The sequence below is a fragment of the Glarea lozoyensis genome, assembly GCF_000409485.1.
Source record: "Glarea lozoyensis ATCC 20868 chromosome Unknown GLAREA12, whole genome shotgun sequence".
Taxonomy (NCBI): domain Eukaryota; kingdom Fungi; phylum Ascomycota; class Leotiomycetes; order Helotiales; family Helotiaceae; genus Glarea; species Glarea lozoyensis.
The window spans coordinates 70,619-86,217 of NW_007360986.1; the positions used below are offsets into that span (position 1 = coordinate 70,619).

Genomic DNA, 15,599 nt, shown 5'->3' on the forward strand with positions numbered 1-15,599 from the left:
CTTGGGTGTCTTCTAGTGAGCTGTGTGTCTGAACATAGTGGTTAAATAGCTCCGATCAATCTGGCATATATCTTGGGAAGTTCACGACTACTTGTTTCTTTAGCATCAGAAGTGACTTAATTTAGTCAAAAAGCCGAAAAACTTGAGCATACATCGGGTTTGTAGTGCGATATCAATAAGTAGCCAGGTCAAAGCTTTCAATGTCTCGCTCGTGTCGCTCCTCATCCCCAGATCGACTCCGGGAGTCGCATTTTCGCCTTGATTCTAAGTCGAAATTCTATCGACTGAAAAACGGTTGGATCTTCTGATTGCAAGCTCGTGGTGGCGGGCGCCATTTGTAATCTTCAACGGATCCTCGTGGACTCGCAGATCTGTGTTCGGTAAGTCTCTCGAAAATAATTTGGAGTTAAAAGTCGCATCCAACATTGTTATATCTAAGTCTGGCGTTTCCAACTGTCCAAAAGCTATAATCATGAATCGGTTCCGTACAGTAAGGAAGCCATTATTCTCGGCGACAAAATTGTTAGGTCAAAAGCTTCTGTCTGTCGTAGGAAGGATGTCGGATAAGTGCCGAAAACACTTTTGCCTCTACTTTGTACAAGCTTTTTAGCCTCCTTTAGTAATGACCTTTTCAAGCACCGATCCGGAGATCCATCAACCAAAAATAGGTTAAGTGCATCCTTGTTTCAACGGGCCAGTTTGGAATCATTCCTCAACATTTCGGTTTGGCGGTTTTTGGCCTGGCCCTAAATTATATTTAGAAACAGAAAATTATTTGAAAAGATTCTGGAAGTTGAGTTCTCACAAAAAAAGAACAAACTTATCTTTACTCTGACTGTATCTATCCTACCCCTTTTTTTGACAAGTTTGTTGATGGTTTGCTGAGAAAAAAGCATAGGTAGAAATCATACATGACCATTGTTCACATAATTCCATCTACCAAACTACATAAATAATTGGTCAAAGCATGTTGCGAAAGTATTTCTTCACCTAGCCGACTTTCATTGTAATGTGGCAATTTCGCGAACACCAAGCATGCTTTGCCATAAGTGCCACTTCACGATGTTGTGTGTGCTTACCGGTAGCCATCAGGCGATAAGGAACAAACAGGTATGGTCTTCTTATTCTTCTCATAAATCTTTGCCAAACTGCCAAACCATAACACACAAAATGATGGAGAAGCTTCTCGGTGCAAGCCGCGAGAACTTTCAACCCCCGCTTTTCGAAACCAGTTGCAGACTTCAGAGTTGAAATCAAATTTCAAAAAAATTGTGTAAGACTCAAGGCGTGTCAAGAACTCCCAGGGGTCAATCGATCATCCAAATCCTTCGTCGCAGCCGCTCACCATCGCAGGGTCGTATTAATCTTGTATGAACCACGCCTTAGGAATACAATGATTTGCGGGATCAATCCTTCGGAAAGGTGATCGCACAACCGTTGGAACTTCACGAAATGGTGAGGACAGAAAGTAGAAGTATCGCGACTTTTGAAGCCAAAGTAGATGACAAGGTAACATCCAGATACCTGCCAAAAACAACCACCAACGGCTTTTTGCATATCCAGCATTTTAAAACCACCGATGAACTTTTTCCCCAATTCATTCCTGGCAACTAGTCGCTGCGGTGGGCTGCCCGTAAGCGATATCTCGGGGCGACGCGCTGCGTATGATCGCCACTCTATCCGGTAAAGCGAGATTTGATCTAGACCATCTTATAATCTGAGCAGCTGGTACTTTAACAAATCTCTTCGTCATGAATCAGCTTAGAATGTGTTAAACAGGTGTAGAGAATAGTACTATGCGGATTCTTATGTTGTTAACAGGTAATTCGTCCCAATTAAGCGACACCCCCATCTTTCGTATTCATAGGGCTGCTAGGGGTAGAACCAGTGGTAGGTGCGCTAAACCTAACACATGTTAAGCACTAAATCCTAGTCTGTCTCGCTCGCTTCAACCACGCGGTCGGAAATCTCCTCGTAATCCTTCGCCCAGGAGCTTTGAAACCATACTTCAACCACCAATCTCACTTCTAACACCAAACAAACGATATGTATGTTTTTTGGGGGTATCCGATTTGTTTCAGCAAGAACGCTGGTATTGATTGGAACACTTTAACCCACCTAATGTTCAAACAGTGTCAATTATCGCTTTAGACCCATGGAATGAAGATGGCGAACCCCGTGCATACATGAGATTGTTCGAGCGATTAGTAGAGAGTAGGAACACACTATTATAGCTGGATCTCAGCTATTCAACATGTATCCGGGACTTGTTCGCTTCAGACCAAAAATCGGATGGTATTAAGCTGCAGTCATCCTGCGGCTGCTCCGCCCCCAGAACTGGGTGGGAGGCTTTTCTGCCTTAATTTGAAGCACAAAAAAATTGAATACCCTTCACAACGGGTGAGCCGTCGGATGATTATTAGTATTTGTCGGTGGAAATTGCTTTTCTTACGCATAGATGGATGACCTTGAACCGATCCTTCATCCATCCTTGCCTTCCTATCTCCGCGCTTTACTTTTGATCATAGCTAGACCCTTCCTCCTCGTATGACTCCTTTCATATTCATCACCTCGCAGAATACCCCACACTCCTTCGGAATTTCAAGATTTTGCTGTTGCATACTCTGTTGAGCCCGACATTGTCATCTTTTCAAGAAAACATATTGTCATTATTTTTACGGAATAGCCATCGCCCTTCCAAATAACACCTCAACTTATTACTGACATACGATTCGTTCCAATTAGCCTATGGTAGTCATATTTTAAGTCTTTGGTCAATTGTACCAAATCGGGGCGGCGGAGTAGTAGTAGCTGTTGGACTTGTGCATCAAAATGTTTTCGAATTATGTTGTCTTGCTTCTTGTACTTGCGCATTCCTCGGTTCAACAAAAAGATCCTAAAGCCAACTTTTGCAGGAGATTTGGACATCAAACTACAGTCATTGATGAGAGATTATACATCGATGGAGGGCAAGTGAACTTTGGAGATTCGATTGCAACATCTCCAGCAAACCTCACAAGTCAGTTTTCAATTTGATGGACCGTTACTTGGCCACCTTCTCTTCTCTTTGAACTTGACTTACTTATTCATTTGTTTTCTAGATCCATACCTCTCCTATCACGACCTTACTACAAGCCCACCGCAGATTGAAATGCCAGTATTGTGGGCAAATCTATCTAAAAATGCGACAATACCGAGTGTTAGCGGTGGTCAGATTTGGGCGGATGGCGTGAACAAGCGATTTTTCCTATATGGTGGAGAGACAATTGGCGACCCTCCTCCCACCTCACCACAAAACGTTTACTCTTACGATGTACTTCAGAATCAATGGGATAATTTAGGAACTCCAACTGGTGATATCAGTGGAGTATCATGGGGTGCTGGTGTAAGCGTCTCTTCGATCGGTCAAGCATTCGTTTATGGTGGATGGCTGAGCAATACTTCAGTGCCAGGATGGAAAGGCCCACCAATGGCGACAAACACGCTTGTAAAATATGATATGGAGCTCAATAAGTTCCAAAACATCACCGGTCCAGCGGATAGCCTGGGTCGAGCAGAAGGCGTGATGACCTATGTGCCTGCTAGCGATGACGGCTTATTGGTGCACTTCGGAGGAATTGAATCGAGCGCAAATGGAACAATGGTGGCTTCACCGATGAATACCATTAGAATTCACGATATTCGTAGTTCTAAATGGTACACTCAAACAGCCACAGGTGATGTTCCTCCAAATCGACGACGTTTCTGCGCGGACTCAGCTTGGTCGGATGATCAATCTTCATATAATATGTGGGTGTTAAAACTATGGACTTAGTTTTTGATGATACTGACTCGTTTAATAGCTATCTATATGGTGGTCTTGGCTTCGGTGACGACAGTGTAGGATTTGATGATTTATGGATTCTCTCACTGCCGAGCTTCAAATGGGTAAATTATTACAAAGGAAGTCCTGGCTCCCCACATCATTCCTTGACATGCAATATTGTCAACCGAGGTCAAATGCTTGTCATTGGAGGAACTTTCCCAGTCAACGGAACATGCGATACTCCTAAACAATGGGGTGTTCATAACTCTGACATTGGGAAAACAAGAGGTCGTGCTTGGGAAGGTAAGTGCTTTTGCCGCAATTAAGTATTCTTATGCTTGACACTAACTCCCTGTTCAGCATACGATCCAACCATCAGGAATTATACCGTACCTCCTGAGGTTATCAATATTGTTGGAGGTACATCGTCCGGAGGAGCAGCGCTAAAGGCGCCACCGACAGGCTTTCAAGATCCTGAATTGGGTGTCTACTTTGCTCAGCGAGCAGAAATCGACGCGAGAACACCTACAAGAGCAGTGCCAGGTGCCACTGGCAGCTCGAAAGCATCAGGTACAGAAATCAAGCTAGCTGGAAGTGCTATTGCCGGCATTGCAGTTGGTGGCTCTGTTCTCGTTAGTTCAATTGTCTTGGGCGCATGTCTGTGTTTGCGACGCAGAAGAATTCCAGTGAGCCCACAGATGTCAGCTCGGTCTTTTAGCTCTAGCTCTAAGTCACTACCTCACTTGCCAGTCGCACAGGAATATATAGTACCAGAGAGCAGATTTTCCCGTTCGTATCGACCAAAACGCATAAGCACACACTCTTTCCGTTCTTCTCACCAATTACCGACAACACCAGAACCAGTTGAACTTCATGGCACCCACTATGTGATGGAGCAGGAAAACTTCAAGTTCGTTAAAGGGGATGGTCTGCAAATGAGACAAGTCAATGATAGGGACCATCCTGCACACCGAGCTTCCAAGTATATCCAGTCGCCACACACTGGCACAAGACCGTCTCCAAGCCGGTCAGGATTTTCAGTGCAAACATCCATGCGCAGTAACACCGACCGAGAAACTTTTCGACCATCACCAATATCAGCAGGGCCGATAGTATCACCTTTGGGACGTACACTGACCGGGGAGCGTAACTTTCGAGCGGTGAATGACTATCACCATTTATAGTCTTTGGGTTTTATTACTGTATTAAAATGTACATAATGAGTCGGACATTACAATAGGTTTAATGGGGGATGATGAAAGAGATTTTGTAAGCTGATGAAGATGATACCATGTCAATGGTGAAGCTTTCGATAAAGCTATTTAAATTCCATACTTAATTTGCGCCCGACTACTTGTGGGTAGCGTTTAGCGCTATTTCTTTTTTCACCACTGAACAGGTCTCACAAATGAACTGACTTACAAGATATAATTGCACGATCATCTCAAGCCGAATTAGTTTTTGACATCTTGGGGCGATGTGCAAGACATACTAAGAGTCAATATTCTTGCATTGTATTGTCTCTACAAATTACGATTAATTCACGTGTTCGCAGCGTTTTCCAGGCCCACTGAAATTTAGTGACGATTGCGATTCACTTTTACACAATAGACAGACTCTCGAGAAAAACACGATTGGCATTAGCCCGCAAATGTATTTATCATCTCCAAAAGTATGGCCAAGAGACGTTTCAGCTTCTCCCTCAGATACTCGTGCTAACTTCAGAAACACTGTCAGCCTAGCCACCCATAATGGATTCTGAAATTCTAAATGCAACTAAAAGTAGTCAATCCCCAAGTCAAGCAGCCACTTCTACTTAGCATTTCTTCATAATAACGTTGTACTCAAATCGGGTATCAAAGTTTTGTCCACAAGTCTGTTGGAATAATGTATTTAAAGGTTCAGGTCCAGGACAAACCAAAACAATGTCATGCATAGCAGTGAGAATTCGTTTTCTTGGGGGGTAAACTGGCTTGTCCGTCTACGAAAGAGTCAGCACCGTACAGTACAAACTGGGTAGAGAACTGGCATACATCGTTGCAGACTAGCACTTCGGCATTAGTGTTACAGCCACTAACAGACTGACAGCCTGGCCTGACCTCAAACGTCCCTACTGTGTCCCTGTTCAAATTAGACGTGAAGAACATTGCAGCAAGTAACTTACATAACTTGTGCTGGGCCATCGAAGCGTGCAATGTTACGTACTGCCAGGGTTTGCCGATGTCGCGGCAGCAGAGAATGTTAGCTGGATGACTACGACTGACTATATTCGTGTCGACAGTCGGTAAGCAGAAAGTTGGGGTCGTGAAGGCGAGGATTAAGACGACAAAGGTGAGATACATGCTTGCCAGAGATGTAAATAGAGTATTGTAGAGTAGTCGGGGTGATGGATGGCGAACAGAGGAGAAGCCGAGTATGGTCTTTTTTAGCTGGGATTTAGGGATATGTATCAAAGATTATTTGTGGGAACAAATGGAAAATAACTAGAAGAAACAAGAGAGAGAGTCCTATTTGAGTAAGCCGAAGCCAGTACCTCGCTTCTATGATAGTATGTACATTCACGAAGTTATTGACTCATATGTGCCACTTTGGCAATCCTACCAAGCCTGTGAGCTCGATACTGCAAAATGAGCATATGACCTTTGGCTTCAGGATTGACTCTCAATATTTGAATTAACAGTGGTCTAAACATTCTTATTCAAATTTCATTAAAAGTGAGGTTTTCAGTTTTAATTTCGTTTAGCACTTGTTGAACAAAAACACGTTTACTTTAAAACTGACAAACTTAATATAACTTTCGAATAAAAGAACTTGACCTTGGAAAAGAATGCCAATAGGTGGAGCAACATGGCTAGATCAATATGCACACTAAGTCAAGCCAAATAAAGACTGCAAGGCCGCTTAGTATACCGCTACGCTTCTCACTGAACTTCACCTTTTAACCTGTCGATAACGGTACATCGATGACACTTACAACGCACTTTGTTTTGCAACACCGGTGCTTTAAAAGCATCGTTCACTCCTAAATCTTTCTCCCAGCCTTTTTAAATCATCGTAAGTTACTAACTAAAGAGTAGTGTGAATTGATTTATCCCTACAGTAGCTCTCTAGTGGACGTTAATGTATCTTGATTCTTGAAAAGCTTGTAGCTAATAATGTTATATATATCAGGATTTTAGTAGTAACAGGTACTTGTTCCTACACGAGTTTAATTTCATTAATGAACTATATAAACAAAACATCTTGAGAATACTTTAATATATTTACTGTTAAGTTAAGTATAAACTTACAATAAGATACATTAAGGACAGGTTATTCGTATTACTTGTCTATAATTATAGTGTTATAATATACTATTATGTATAATTAGGAATATTAATTAGGACTAGGTCTGTTTAGGATATAACGAGTTGATCGAGCTCAATATATATGGAACCCTGGTAAAGAAAGATCCTAATTTTCAACGCCGTCACCCACAGAATCTGCTCCACTGTATTGATAATTACACGCAGTAGTTAGGTACAGCCACTCACTAACCCAAGATATCGCTCTGGAATTTTCGGATAATAACATTCCATTGCTCCGGAATATCTTTCTCAAAGTTCTCGCCGCAAGCAGTAGGAGATTGTTGTTGCTCAACGAGATCCACGTATGGCAAGGAGCTCTGACTAGGATCTTTAGTACATTGATTTAACACAGCTTGCATCTTTTTCCCAATGGATTTTCGGTCAGGAAAGACCTGTTTGTTTGACTATATCATAATTAGTGACTGAGGATTGTACAAGAGTTCTGATCTTATAGTCTTACATCATTGCAAAGAATTACTTCAGTGTCGTCTTCGCAGCCATATAAACTCTCGCAACCGGGATCTATTTTGTGAGGTCCCAAATAGTAACTACGGTGGTTAGGATAGGTAAATAATGAAGTGAGTGACCTAAAATTCCTTTTTTCGGTGTTGGCGTAAGGCGTCTTTGTCCCCGTAACCCCAGTTTCGCGCCATTTGGTCGCAGCAGATGACGTTCTCGTCAAAAGCAGTATTCTTTTCGTACCAAATATCTTCTGAAAGCTCTGAACCCTGTGGGAAGCACCAGACTAGAGATGAGAACGCAAGTGCGACTAGAAAGAAGAGATACATTGTGGCGAGAACTGCAGATGAAGTTGTCGTGATTGAGTAGCCTTAACAGCCAAAGCTGACCAAGGGAGAAGCTAATGTAAATTTCTTAGCTAAGAAGTCTCGATGGTCAAAGTCGCTTTATGGGAAGATTGATGTAAGAAGATGGCGAAGATAATTTCAAGACAGAGGAACAGCTTGTTTTTAAGTCGGAGAAAAAGTGAACACCTGTTCTTCGTATTAATTTCGTCTTGATGGAATTCGCGTAGTCATTTATTTTCTACTTTCGACGTGACGTTAGACGTGGGAGGTTAACTATCGAAACTAGGCGAGAATCAGCGCTCTAAATGTGTCCAAAAGAACAGCGCCGATTTCCTGGGGAGTGATCTTTTAACAAAAGCCAAGGATACAAAGATCGCGCACTACAATACCTATATAGTAATATTGACTAATCTAGGCAGTATCGCTGCGGTAAGCGAAGGCAGTGTCAACAGTTTAAGCTTCTTTGAAGCCAAATATGACTTAACTTAGCCTTCAAAAATAGTCAAGCGGAGACTTTTCTCCTGGCATCGAGTGTAAAATTGTGGCACTTCTGCTGTGGATGAAATTAATGGCAGCTGGAAACAATTTTGTTCTACCTAACCTGACTCAATATCGCGTGTCTCGTAAATGGGTTCTGTTAAATATGACTTGGCAAGCTCATCTTACGGTGCAAAGTACTAACACATCCTTTACTTTATCTGACACGGAATAGGCCAAATGTTTCGTCAAACATAGTGTCCACCAGGAAGCAGAATCATTTATATCACATGAATCTAAGGACTATACTCTCGTCTGGAAGAGACGAGCCTTTAAAACATTGCTGGATAAAATCGATATTATCGAAAAAGTAAGACACGATATTTACATTGATCTTGAGATGACCTCAAGTACCTACTATTTACCGACGAAACGCGCTTGATTTTCACTTTCCATTGTCAGGCCCTTGAAGTACGTTTTATGAAGTCAAGTGGGTGGTGCTCAACATAGCCTACAAGTGATTTAACCATTCCATTTATGCGTTTTTGAAAAGCATCAATCCCGCTTGATCAATACTGTAGTTTAAATCTATATTGCATTCCCGGTCAGAAGGTTTCTAAGCTGTTACGTGGAATTTGTGGCCAGATCATCAGTCTCTCATTAAACTCATTGACAATACACCACTTTGGTGTTAAAGATGATACAATCTTAACTTCGCTTACAATAACCATTGGTCTGTGGGCAAGTGCAGAGGATAATCAACAAAGGAACGGCAACAGGTCTTTGAGCTAATAATTTGACAACGCTGTTCATAAGAACAACACCTTCCAAGTAACATTTTGTCTGTAAATCTTGCCCCTCGAATCTGCAAGCATCAAGAGTCTTACTAGCTCAGACAAACAACGTCATTTTCCATCACTAACCATCACATAAAACTAACTATCACTAAACATGCCAGCTCTAGGAATAGGTCGTCACCTCAATCCCCTTGAAGACTTCCGCCGCACCGGCGAATTCCGCGAACGAAAACCGGGCTACAAGGTCCTCGACCTAGTCCCCGTCCTAATCTCCCAATCACGCATTCCCATGCGCGAAAGCCTTTCCGGCGCTCACCTCGACTACCTCACCCGCCCCTTACCCGAAACCTGGAACAAATCTGAGATGCAAACCCTGCTAGATATCTGGATGGAAATGTTCGATCGCACATTCTTCTTCAACTCCATTCGTAGGGCCGTGGGACCACTGGTGTTTACGAAGATTGATTCGCCGGGCATACTGACGTATGCGCAGTTCAAATCTGGGTGGGATGGCTCGAGACGACAGATCATTGTGGATTTGCATGATGAGCTGCCGGAATTTTATGAGGGTACGCGCGAGCAGTGGTATATTTGCCAGGTTATGCATGAGATGTCTCATGCTTTCCTCGGCATATTTCGTTGTAAATGTAGGCCTTGCTTGATGAGGGTTGTGGATCATTCGAAGAATGGCGGCGAGGGGATTAGTGGACATGGACCTGCGTGGTGCAATGTTATTGTAGCTCTTCAGGAGGCGTTGCAGTCTACGGTTCGTTGGCCGGTAGAGTGTAATATTGTCGCAAGTGCTCAGCAGAATATTGAGGGTTGGGTTCCAAATACAAGACAACTTGAAAATTGGGGGTTTTCTCCAGAGGATATCGATGAAGCGATGGAGGTCTGTGAGAATAAACGTCAGTCTAGACGCAGTCGAGGAGGAGGCTCAAGAGGAGGTTCTAGTGGACCTTCCCGTGGCGGTGGCGGTGGCCAGCCCACTGGACGTATCAATCCTGAGACAGGATTTCCCGATCATTTCGAGATTTGCGGCAGCGACGACGAAGACGGCGGTAGCGGCTTTCTCGGAGGAATGATAGGCAGAAAAAGCGGTAGAGGCGGAGGTGGAGGTGGTGGGGGGTCGGGCAGTGGCAGAGGTAGGGGCAGGGAAGAGGAAGAGGAATCCTATAGCGGAGGCTCGGATGGCTCTTACTACAGCGGCAGTGGTTCTGGATCAGACTACGGATCAAACTATGGATCAGATTCAGATTACTAGACTGGAATATTCAGCCCATATCCATAATTTCCTTCCAAAACATGCTTCTCGAAGTCAAGACATTTTCCTTTTTCTCCTTTCTCTCCTTTCATCCAATAGAATAACATACTCAAATACAAAATATTCACAAAACAATTCAATCTAACATTAAAATCCAACTTTTCGCAAGAATCTTTGAGCAGAAGACGCAGCCACGTGACTACCAAGTGTTGATGTGACTAGGTCTGATCTCAAAATGTAAAATTGCAACAAAGGAACTTTAACAGCTTCTATGAAACAGAGCATTCTAACAATCATACTTTTCGTTGCTTTGTCTTATTAGAATAACCAACTAAGAGTGCCACAATAGCTTTATGATAATTACCCTATTCATAAAGACCGTGAAACAGCTGTTCCTCCCATCATCAAGGAAGAGTCCTAACAAGAGATAACCTTCACCAAATAATAAATAAACAAAATTTATGATTCAAAAGGCCTATTCTCTAACGAAATAGTTTTGTTGATTTATCTGCAGATGCTGGGCATAGCAGATTTTACAACAGCCGATCATCCACTTTGTAATTGTGATAAACATGACTTCTTTCAATGAAAATGCAAACAAAGCGTTTTTTGACATGGGCTATACAAAGCTATGTAGTCAACATAGAGAAAGTCTCATGATTCACCAGGAAACTGAATGTGCAAGCAATCATTCACCACAAACATTTGCTGCACAACAAAAACATTATAGAATATGCATTGCAACTCAACAACAAGGCAACACAGAGTACAAGAAGGACAAAACACATCCCCATACAACACTCATCGAAGCCACGACTGACAGGCACGATATGGCCAACATCAGCGCTATCGATATGCCATACGTGCCAAAACTGGTCCTGGATAATTATCATACCCCAACATCCACCACCAAACCACCTCCAGCAATCCCAGAGAAGTCACATGCTCAGCCAACCCCACAAACAACGATAATGAAGTCGTCCCATCCCCAAATTGACAAGCATTTTCAACAAGGCAAGCGGCTCAAGCGAAGAAGCTACTGCTCACGAGATATTCCTCGAATACTGGAAGATCAAGCGAGTACTCCACTGGCCACACGTTTAAGCGCAAGCTCGCTTAACACCCTCAACGCGTTGACCCATACAAGGAGCAGAAGTGAATGTAGAGAGTTGCTGGGACGCTGGTCCAAAGTCCTTGACGAGGCTTTCTTTTTCGGGAGTTTGATGAACCGGATTGCGGATGTTCAATACACCGGGGTGGAAAGTGGCCAATACGGTCATTATGAACACTCTGGGACGGGATTGTGTATCAATCTTGACGCTGCAGCCCCGAGAATTTATAAGGGGACTCATGAGCAACACCTGATTTGTACTTTGGCACATGAAATGCTTCATGCGTTCCTTGATGTGTATAGGTGTCGATGTCTCGGATGTCAAGGGCTGAAAGATCCGAGTAAGGGGGGTGTTGCATATGATGGCCACGGGCCGGACTGGGCTAATAGCATGGTCGTCGTGGAAGAAGCCTTGCAAAAAGCTGTTGACTGGCCGGTGTATACCGGTGTGTGGCCTGGCGTATCGCAGAGCATGCGCAAAGACAAGTGGCAAGCGACGCAGTTCCAGACTGCTCGATGGAGAAGAGGTGATCCTTCACTTCTAACTGATGATGCAAAAGATTTGCGACAAGATCACCCGGCACGCCCAGCACGAAATTCCACTTGTCATGAACGTCTTGAAGTCCAAGGCTCTTCATCAGATGCCGTGGGAGGAATGATTGGTAGTGTCGGCGCCCACGCGGTCGGTGGTTTGTCAACCCCCGAACCAGCACATCAGCGAAGACACAAGCGGCGGCAGTATAGTTGGAGTGAGAATGGGACAACTCGATCGGAGTTAATGACCCAAGATGGACGACGGGAAGGAAGTCCAAGCCATCGTCGCGTCAACCAGATCGAAGGCTACAGAATTCCGCGTTGTGGTGGATGCTTGGATTACGGATGTGCCATCATGTAGAGTGTACCTCTTCATGGAAGTGATAACGTCGTCGTGGGGTTTTAGCATGTTGGACCATGGGTTTGTACGCTCTTTCACTCGGCGGGCTTGGCTATTGAATGTTAGTACGACATACAAGATTCTAGAATAGAAATAGACTTACGTTGTTCGAACCTCATTGAACCTGAATAATAACCATCCTCACTGATAATAATTGTTCATAGCTAATTATCAACTCGATCCATCTCCAACTTCATTCGCAAAGAAAAAGTCCCAGGGAAATTCGATGATCGAGTGCTGAATCATGTGTAAACGAAGCGTTGTGTCTGATAGTTCGAAATGCCCCATCGATGATTAAAACCATGTAGACCAAAGAGGAGGGATTCCAATAAAGACAAAGCTGTAACAGCGAGTGGTGTTGTAGGGGATAGACATAATCAACTCCGAATAGGACGAAGCCTGTGCCGAATTACTGAAGAGCGATCCCAACCACAGCCATCAGAACCCAAGTGATCATGCCAATACCGACGAGTTTTGTCGAGCCCGAAGTAGGTTTTGCAGTGGTACTGGCACTGGGTGGGGTGTTAGAGTCGAAAGTGATGAAATTCGATCCCGATATGTAACTTGTAAAGCAATCGCCCTTGATACCAGGAGCCTTCTCTCCAAGACAGCTCAAGAATGACTTTTGAGCTACCTGGTCAGTGACGTTGCAAAAGGTGTATCCACATGGCCCGCCAGTGACTCCAAACCCGCTCCTCACGTAATTCTCGCTTTTGGTATTGCCCACGCCGCAACAGGACTGAAAAACGGAAACCGGATTCTCAGGACTGACGGCTAAAACATCAACACCTGTAGTCGTACGGGTGAAATTTGTCGAGACCGCGCAAGCACGTCCAGGTGCGGTGCTCATATAAAGAGGCTTTCCAATGGAAACGTTGGTCGCATTACTGCAGGTAGCGATATTTGGGAGAAAGCCAACGGAGCCCGGTGTGCAAGAGTAGCCAGGTGTACCTGACTTTCCCACGATTCTAGATGCACAGGACATTGTGATGTATGTAATTAGAAGGATGATATACGATAGAATGGTACAACGACAGTCGCAAAAGAGGTCGAGACGGGTTTCAAACGTTTTTGAGAGGCAAGGAGAAGGACGAGAAATGGCGGCCTTTCATATCAAGAACACTTCGCAGTAATGCAACATGACGCCGGCTGACAAGCGTAGGCGCTGAGCCTTTCTATGCCTGGACTTGCTTGTACAAACACAGCAACTGGATATGCAAGTCGAGTTCCCAAAGAACCAACAGTGAGGTTACACACTGTATAGCCAGCCAAACAGAAGCCGTTCCCCGCGGCCGGGAGGGCACATAGGGTGTGATTAAGCCACCCTCCCCGAGGGCTGTGATAGTGATAGCCGTGTCAGAATCCCGGCACTAACAACCATCTGCGCCATGAATGAATATCATTTGTGAGCGCCCTTTAGCATCTTCTGGCCAGCGCCAAGGGCAAAGATAAGCACATTCGGGCGGTACGATGAACACACTGAGAGGATAGATTTCGTGATGCCAACTGTGATATGGAATATGCCGAGATGAAAGGTCTTGAAAGTCGGGACACTGCCGAAAGATGGGGTAAGCAGTAGGCGAGGAAAAGGGGGGGAAGGGATGAGCTGAAACGCTGCGCGATATCACGCGGCAGTCTATTGGTCTCCCAGACAGCGTGCTGGGGTGCCTTTACGAGCAAGAGGCCGTATTTTGCTCCGACCCGGGCCGAAGATGCACGGTCGAGGCGCACTCCTGATTAGTGACGTCGCTTAGCCCCCAAACAACCTGGAACCCCACCTGCAGAACTCCAGCTGTTTCGCAAAGGATCCTTCAATGAAAACCTCATGGTGTACCTACTTTAGTACTTTGCACAAATCATACTAAACGTCCATGAAAGATTATTGAGGAGTACATAACATCTTTTCTGTATAATATTATTAGTAGAGTGTATAAATATAATTAGAATAAAGTAGCGGACCGACAAGAAAGTTTCAATTTCGCTCAAACTGTCGCATTTCTTTCTGCTGACAAGCTGCAAGGAGCAAGAACTAATTGTAAGCTTTATATTGATCACTCATATGTCCTACCAGTAGTATGTTAAATGCTCTCCTTGGCCGTCCGCTTCCTTGTTAGTACTCGAAAATGACTTCGCCTACAATCCCTCGTCGATGACGGTGCTAATAAAGTTCTAACGAAGAAATCCACCGGACACGCATACTACCTACTTCAAAGCCGCAAGATACATATAAAGAAAGTCCCTTGCTACTACTGGGTACCTAGCTAGGAGTGATTCCCCTGGCATCACGTGAGTCAGTAGCTACTCCCAATAAAGCACGACGAATAACATTCGATATCCAACATCACCATTCCAAGCACCTCACCATCACGATCATACCAAATACACTAGAACGCAGCCAAAAATAAACATCCGATTCTAAAATAGCAACCATGGCATCTATAACAGCAAAGTACAAACTCTTCTTCTTCACACCCCTCCACGCCCTCGAACCCTGCAAAACCGCCATCTTCGCCGCAGGTGCAGGTCGCTATCCTGGAGGCAACTACACAGAATGCTGCTGGACTGTCTCGGGTAAAGGTCAATTTCGACCCCGAGATACGGCGAATCCGCATATAGGAAGTGTCGGTACATTGGAACACACGGAGGAGGCTAGAGTGGAAGCTATTTGCTTTGGTGAGGATGTTGCTAGGGAGGCTGTTGCGGCGTTGAAGAGGTGAGTTTGCTGTTTTTGGTGTCGGGTTTAAGCAGTATTGTGTTACAGACATTCTTTGCTTTTTGGGGCTGGCTGACAGAATTTCGTAGTGCTCATCCATATGAGGAGCCTTCATATGGCGTTGTTAAGTTGGAGGATTTCTGAATTCAGATATAGCAATCATCCGATTCAGGCGTAGCAATCTTCCGGGAGTTTCGTTTTGAGACTACTTTCTTGTGGATCCGGCCATTGCTCTCAAATTAATCGACCGCAGCTCCATCTAGAAAGTCAACGAGGTGCAAGAATCCAAGCGGTATTTCCGATTGCAACCAGTATCTGACGACTTTCTAGCGATTGGCCTTCTGA

The 15,599-nt window shown here is 44.2% G+C and overlaps 6 protein-coding genes across 6 annotated transcripts; 4 read left to right on the forward strand and 2 right to left on the reverse strand.

Moving 5' to 3' along the window:
- Window positions 1-2,832: 2,832 nt before the first annotated feature.
- On the forward strand, window positions 2,833-4,989 carry GLAREA_10478 (Galactose oxidase, central; the record flags this gene model as incomplete). Its single annotated transcript, XM_008079579.1, has 4 exons — window positions 2,833-3,019; window positions 3,102-3,789; window positions 3,843-4,108; window positions 4,166-4,989. The coding sequence occupies 4 exons, from the start codon at window positions 2,833-2,835 to the stop codon at window positions 4,987-4,989; spliced, it is 1,965 nt and encodes a 654-aa protein (XP_008077770.1).
- Window positions 4,990-7,258: 2,269 nt separating this feature from the next.
- On the reverse strand, window positions 7,259-7,940 carry GLAREA_10479 (uncharacterized protein; the record flags this gene model as incomplete). Its single annotated transcript, XM_008079580.1, has 4 exons — window positions 7,259-7,295; window positions 7,339-7,556; window positions 7,613-7,700; window positions 7,855-7,940. The coding sequence occupies 4 exons, from the start codon at window positions 7,938-7,940 to the stop codon at window positions 7,259-7,261; spliced, it is 429 nt and encodes a 142-aa protein (XP_008077771.1).
- A 1,446-nt stretch (window positions 7,941-9,386) lies between these two features.
- GLAREA_10480 (uncharacterized protein) lies at window positions 9,387-10,496 on the forward strand (the record flags this gene model as incomplete). The annotated part of the gene is made up of 1 exon (XM_008079581.1): window positions 9,387-10,496. One exon carries the CDS (start codon window positions 9,387-9,389, stop codon window positions 10,494-10,496), a length of 1,110 nt encoding a protein of 369 aa, XP_008077772.1.
- A 572-nt stretch (window positions 10,497-11,068) lies between these two features.
- On the forward strand, window positions 11,069-12,502 carry GLAREA_10481 (uncharacterized protein; the record flags this gene model as incomplete). The annotated part of the gene is made up of 1 exon (XM_008079582.1): window positions 11,069-12,502. The coding sequence occupies one exon, from the start codon at window positions 11,069-11,071 to the stop codon at window positions 12,500-12,502; it is 1,434 nt and encodes a 477-aa protein (XP_008077773.1).
- Window positions 12,503-12,950: 448 nt separating this feature from the next.
- On the reverse strand, window positions 12,951-13,526 carry GLAREA_10482 (uncharacterized protein; the record flags this gene model as incomplete). The annotated part of the gene is made up of 1 exon (XM_008079583.1): window positions 12,951-13,526. The coding sequence occupies one exon, from the start codon at window positions 13,524-13,526 to the stop codon at window positions 12,951-12,953; it is 576 nt and encodes a 191-aa protein (XP_008077774.1).
- A 1,444-nt stretch (window positions 13,527-14,970) lies between these two features.
- Window positions 14,971-15,398, forward strand: GLAREA_10483 (NIF3 (NGG1p interacting factor 3)-like protein; the record flags this gene model as incomplete). The annotated part of the gene is made up of 2 exons (XM_008079584.1): window positions 14,971-15,254; window positions 15,344-15,398. 2 exons carry the CDS (start codon window positions 14,971-14,973, stop codon window positions 15,396-15,398), a joined length of 339 nt encoding a protein of 112 aa, XP_008077775.1.
- Between the last annotated feature and the right edge of the window lie 201 nt (window positions 15,399-15,599).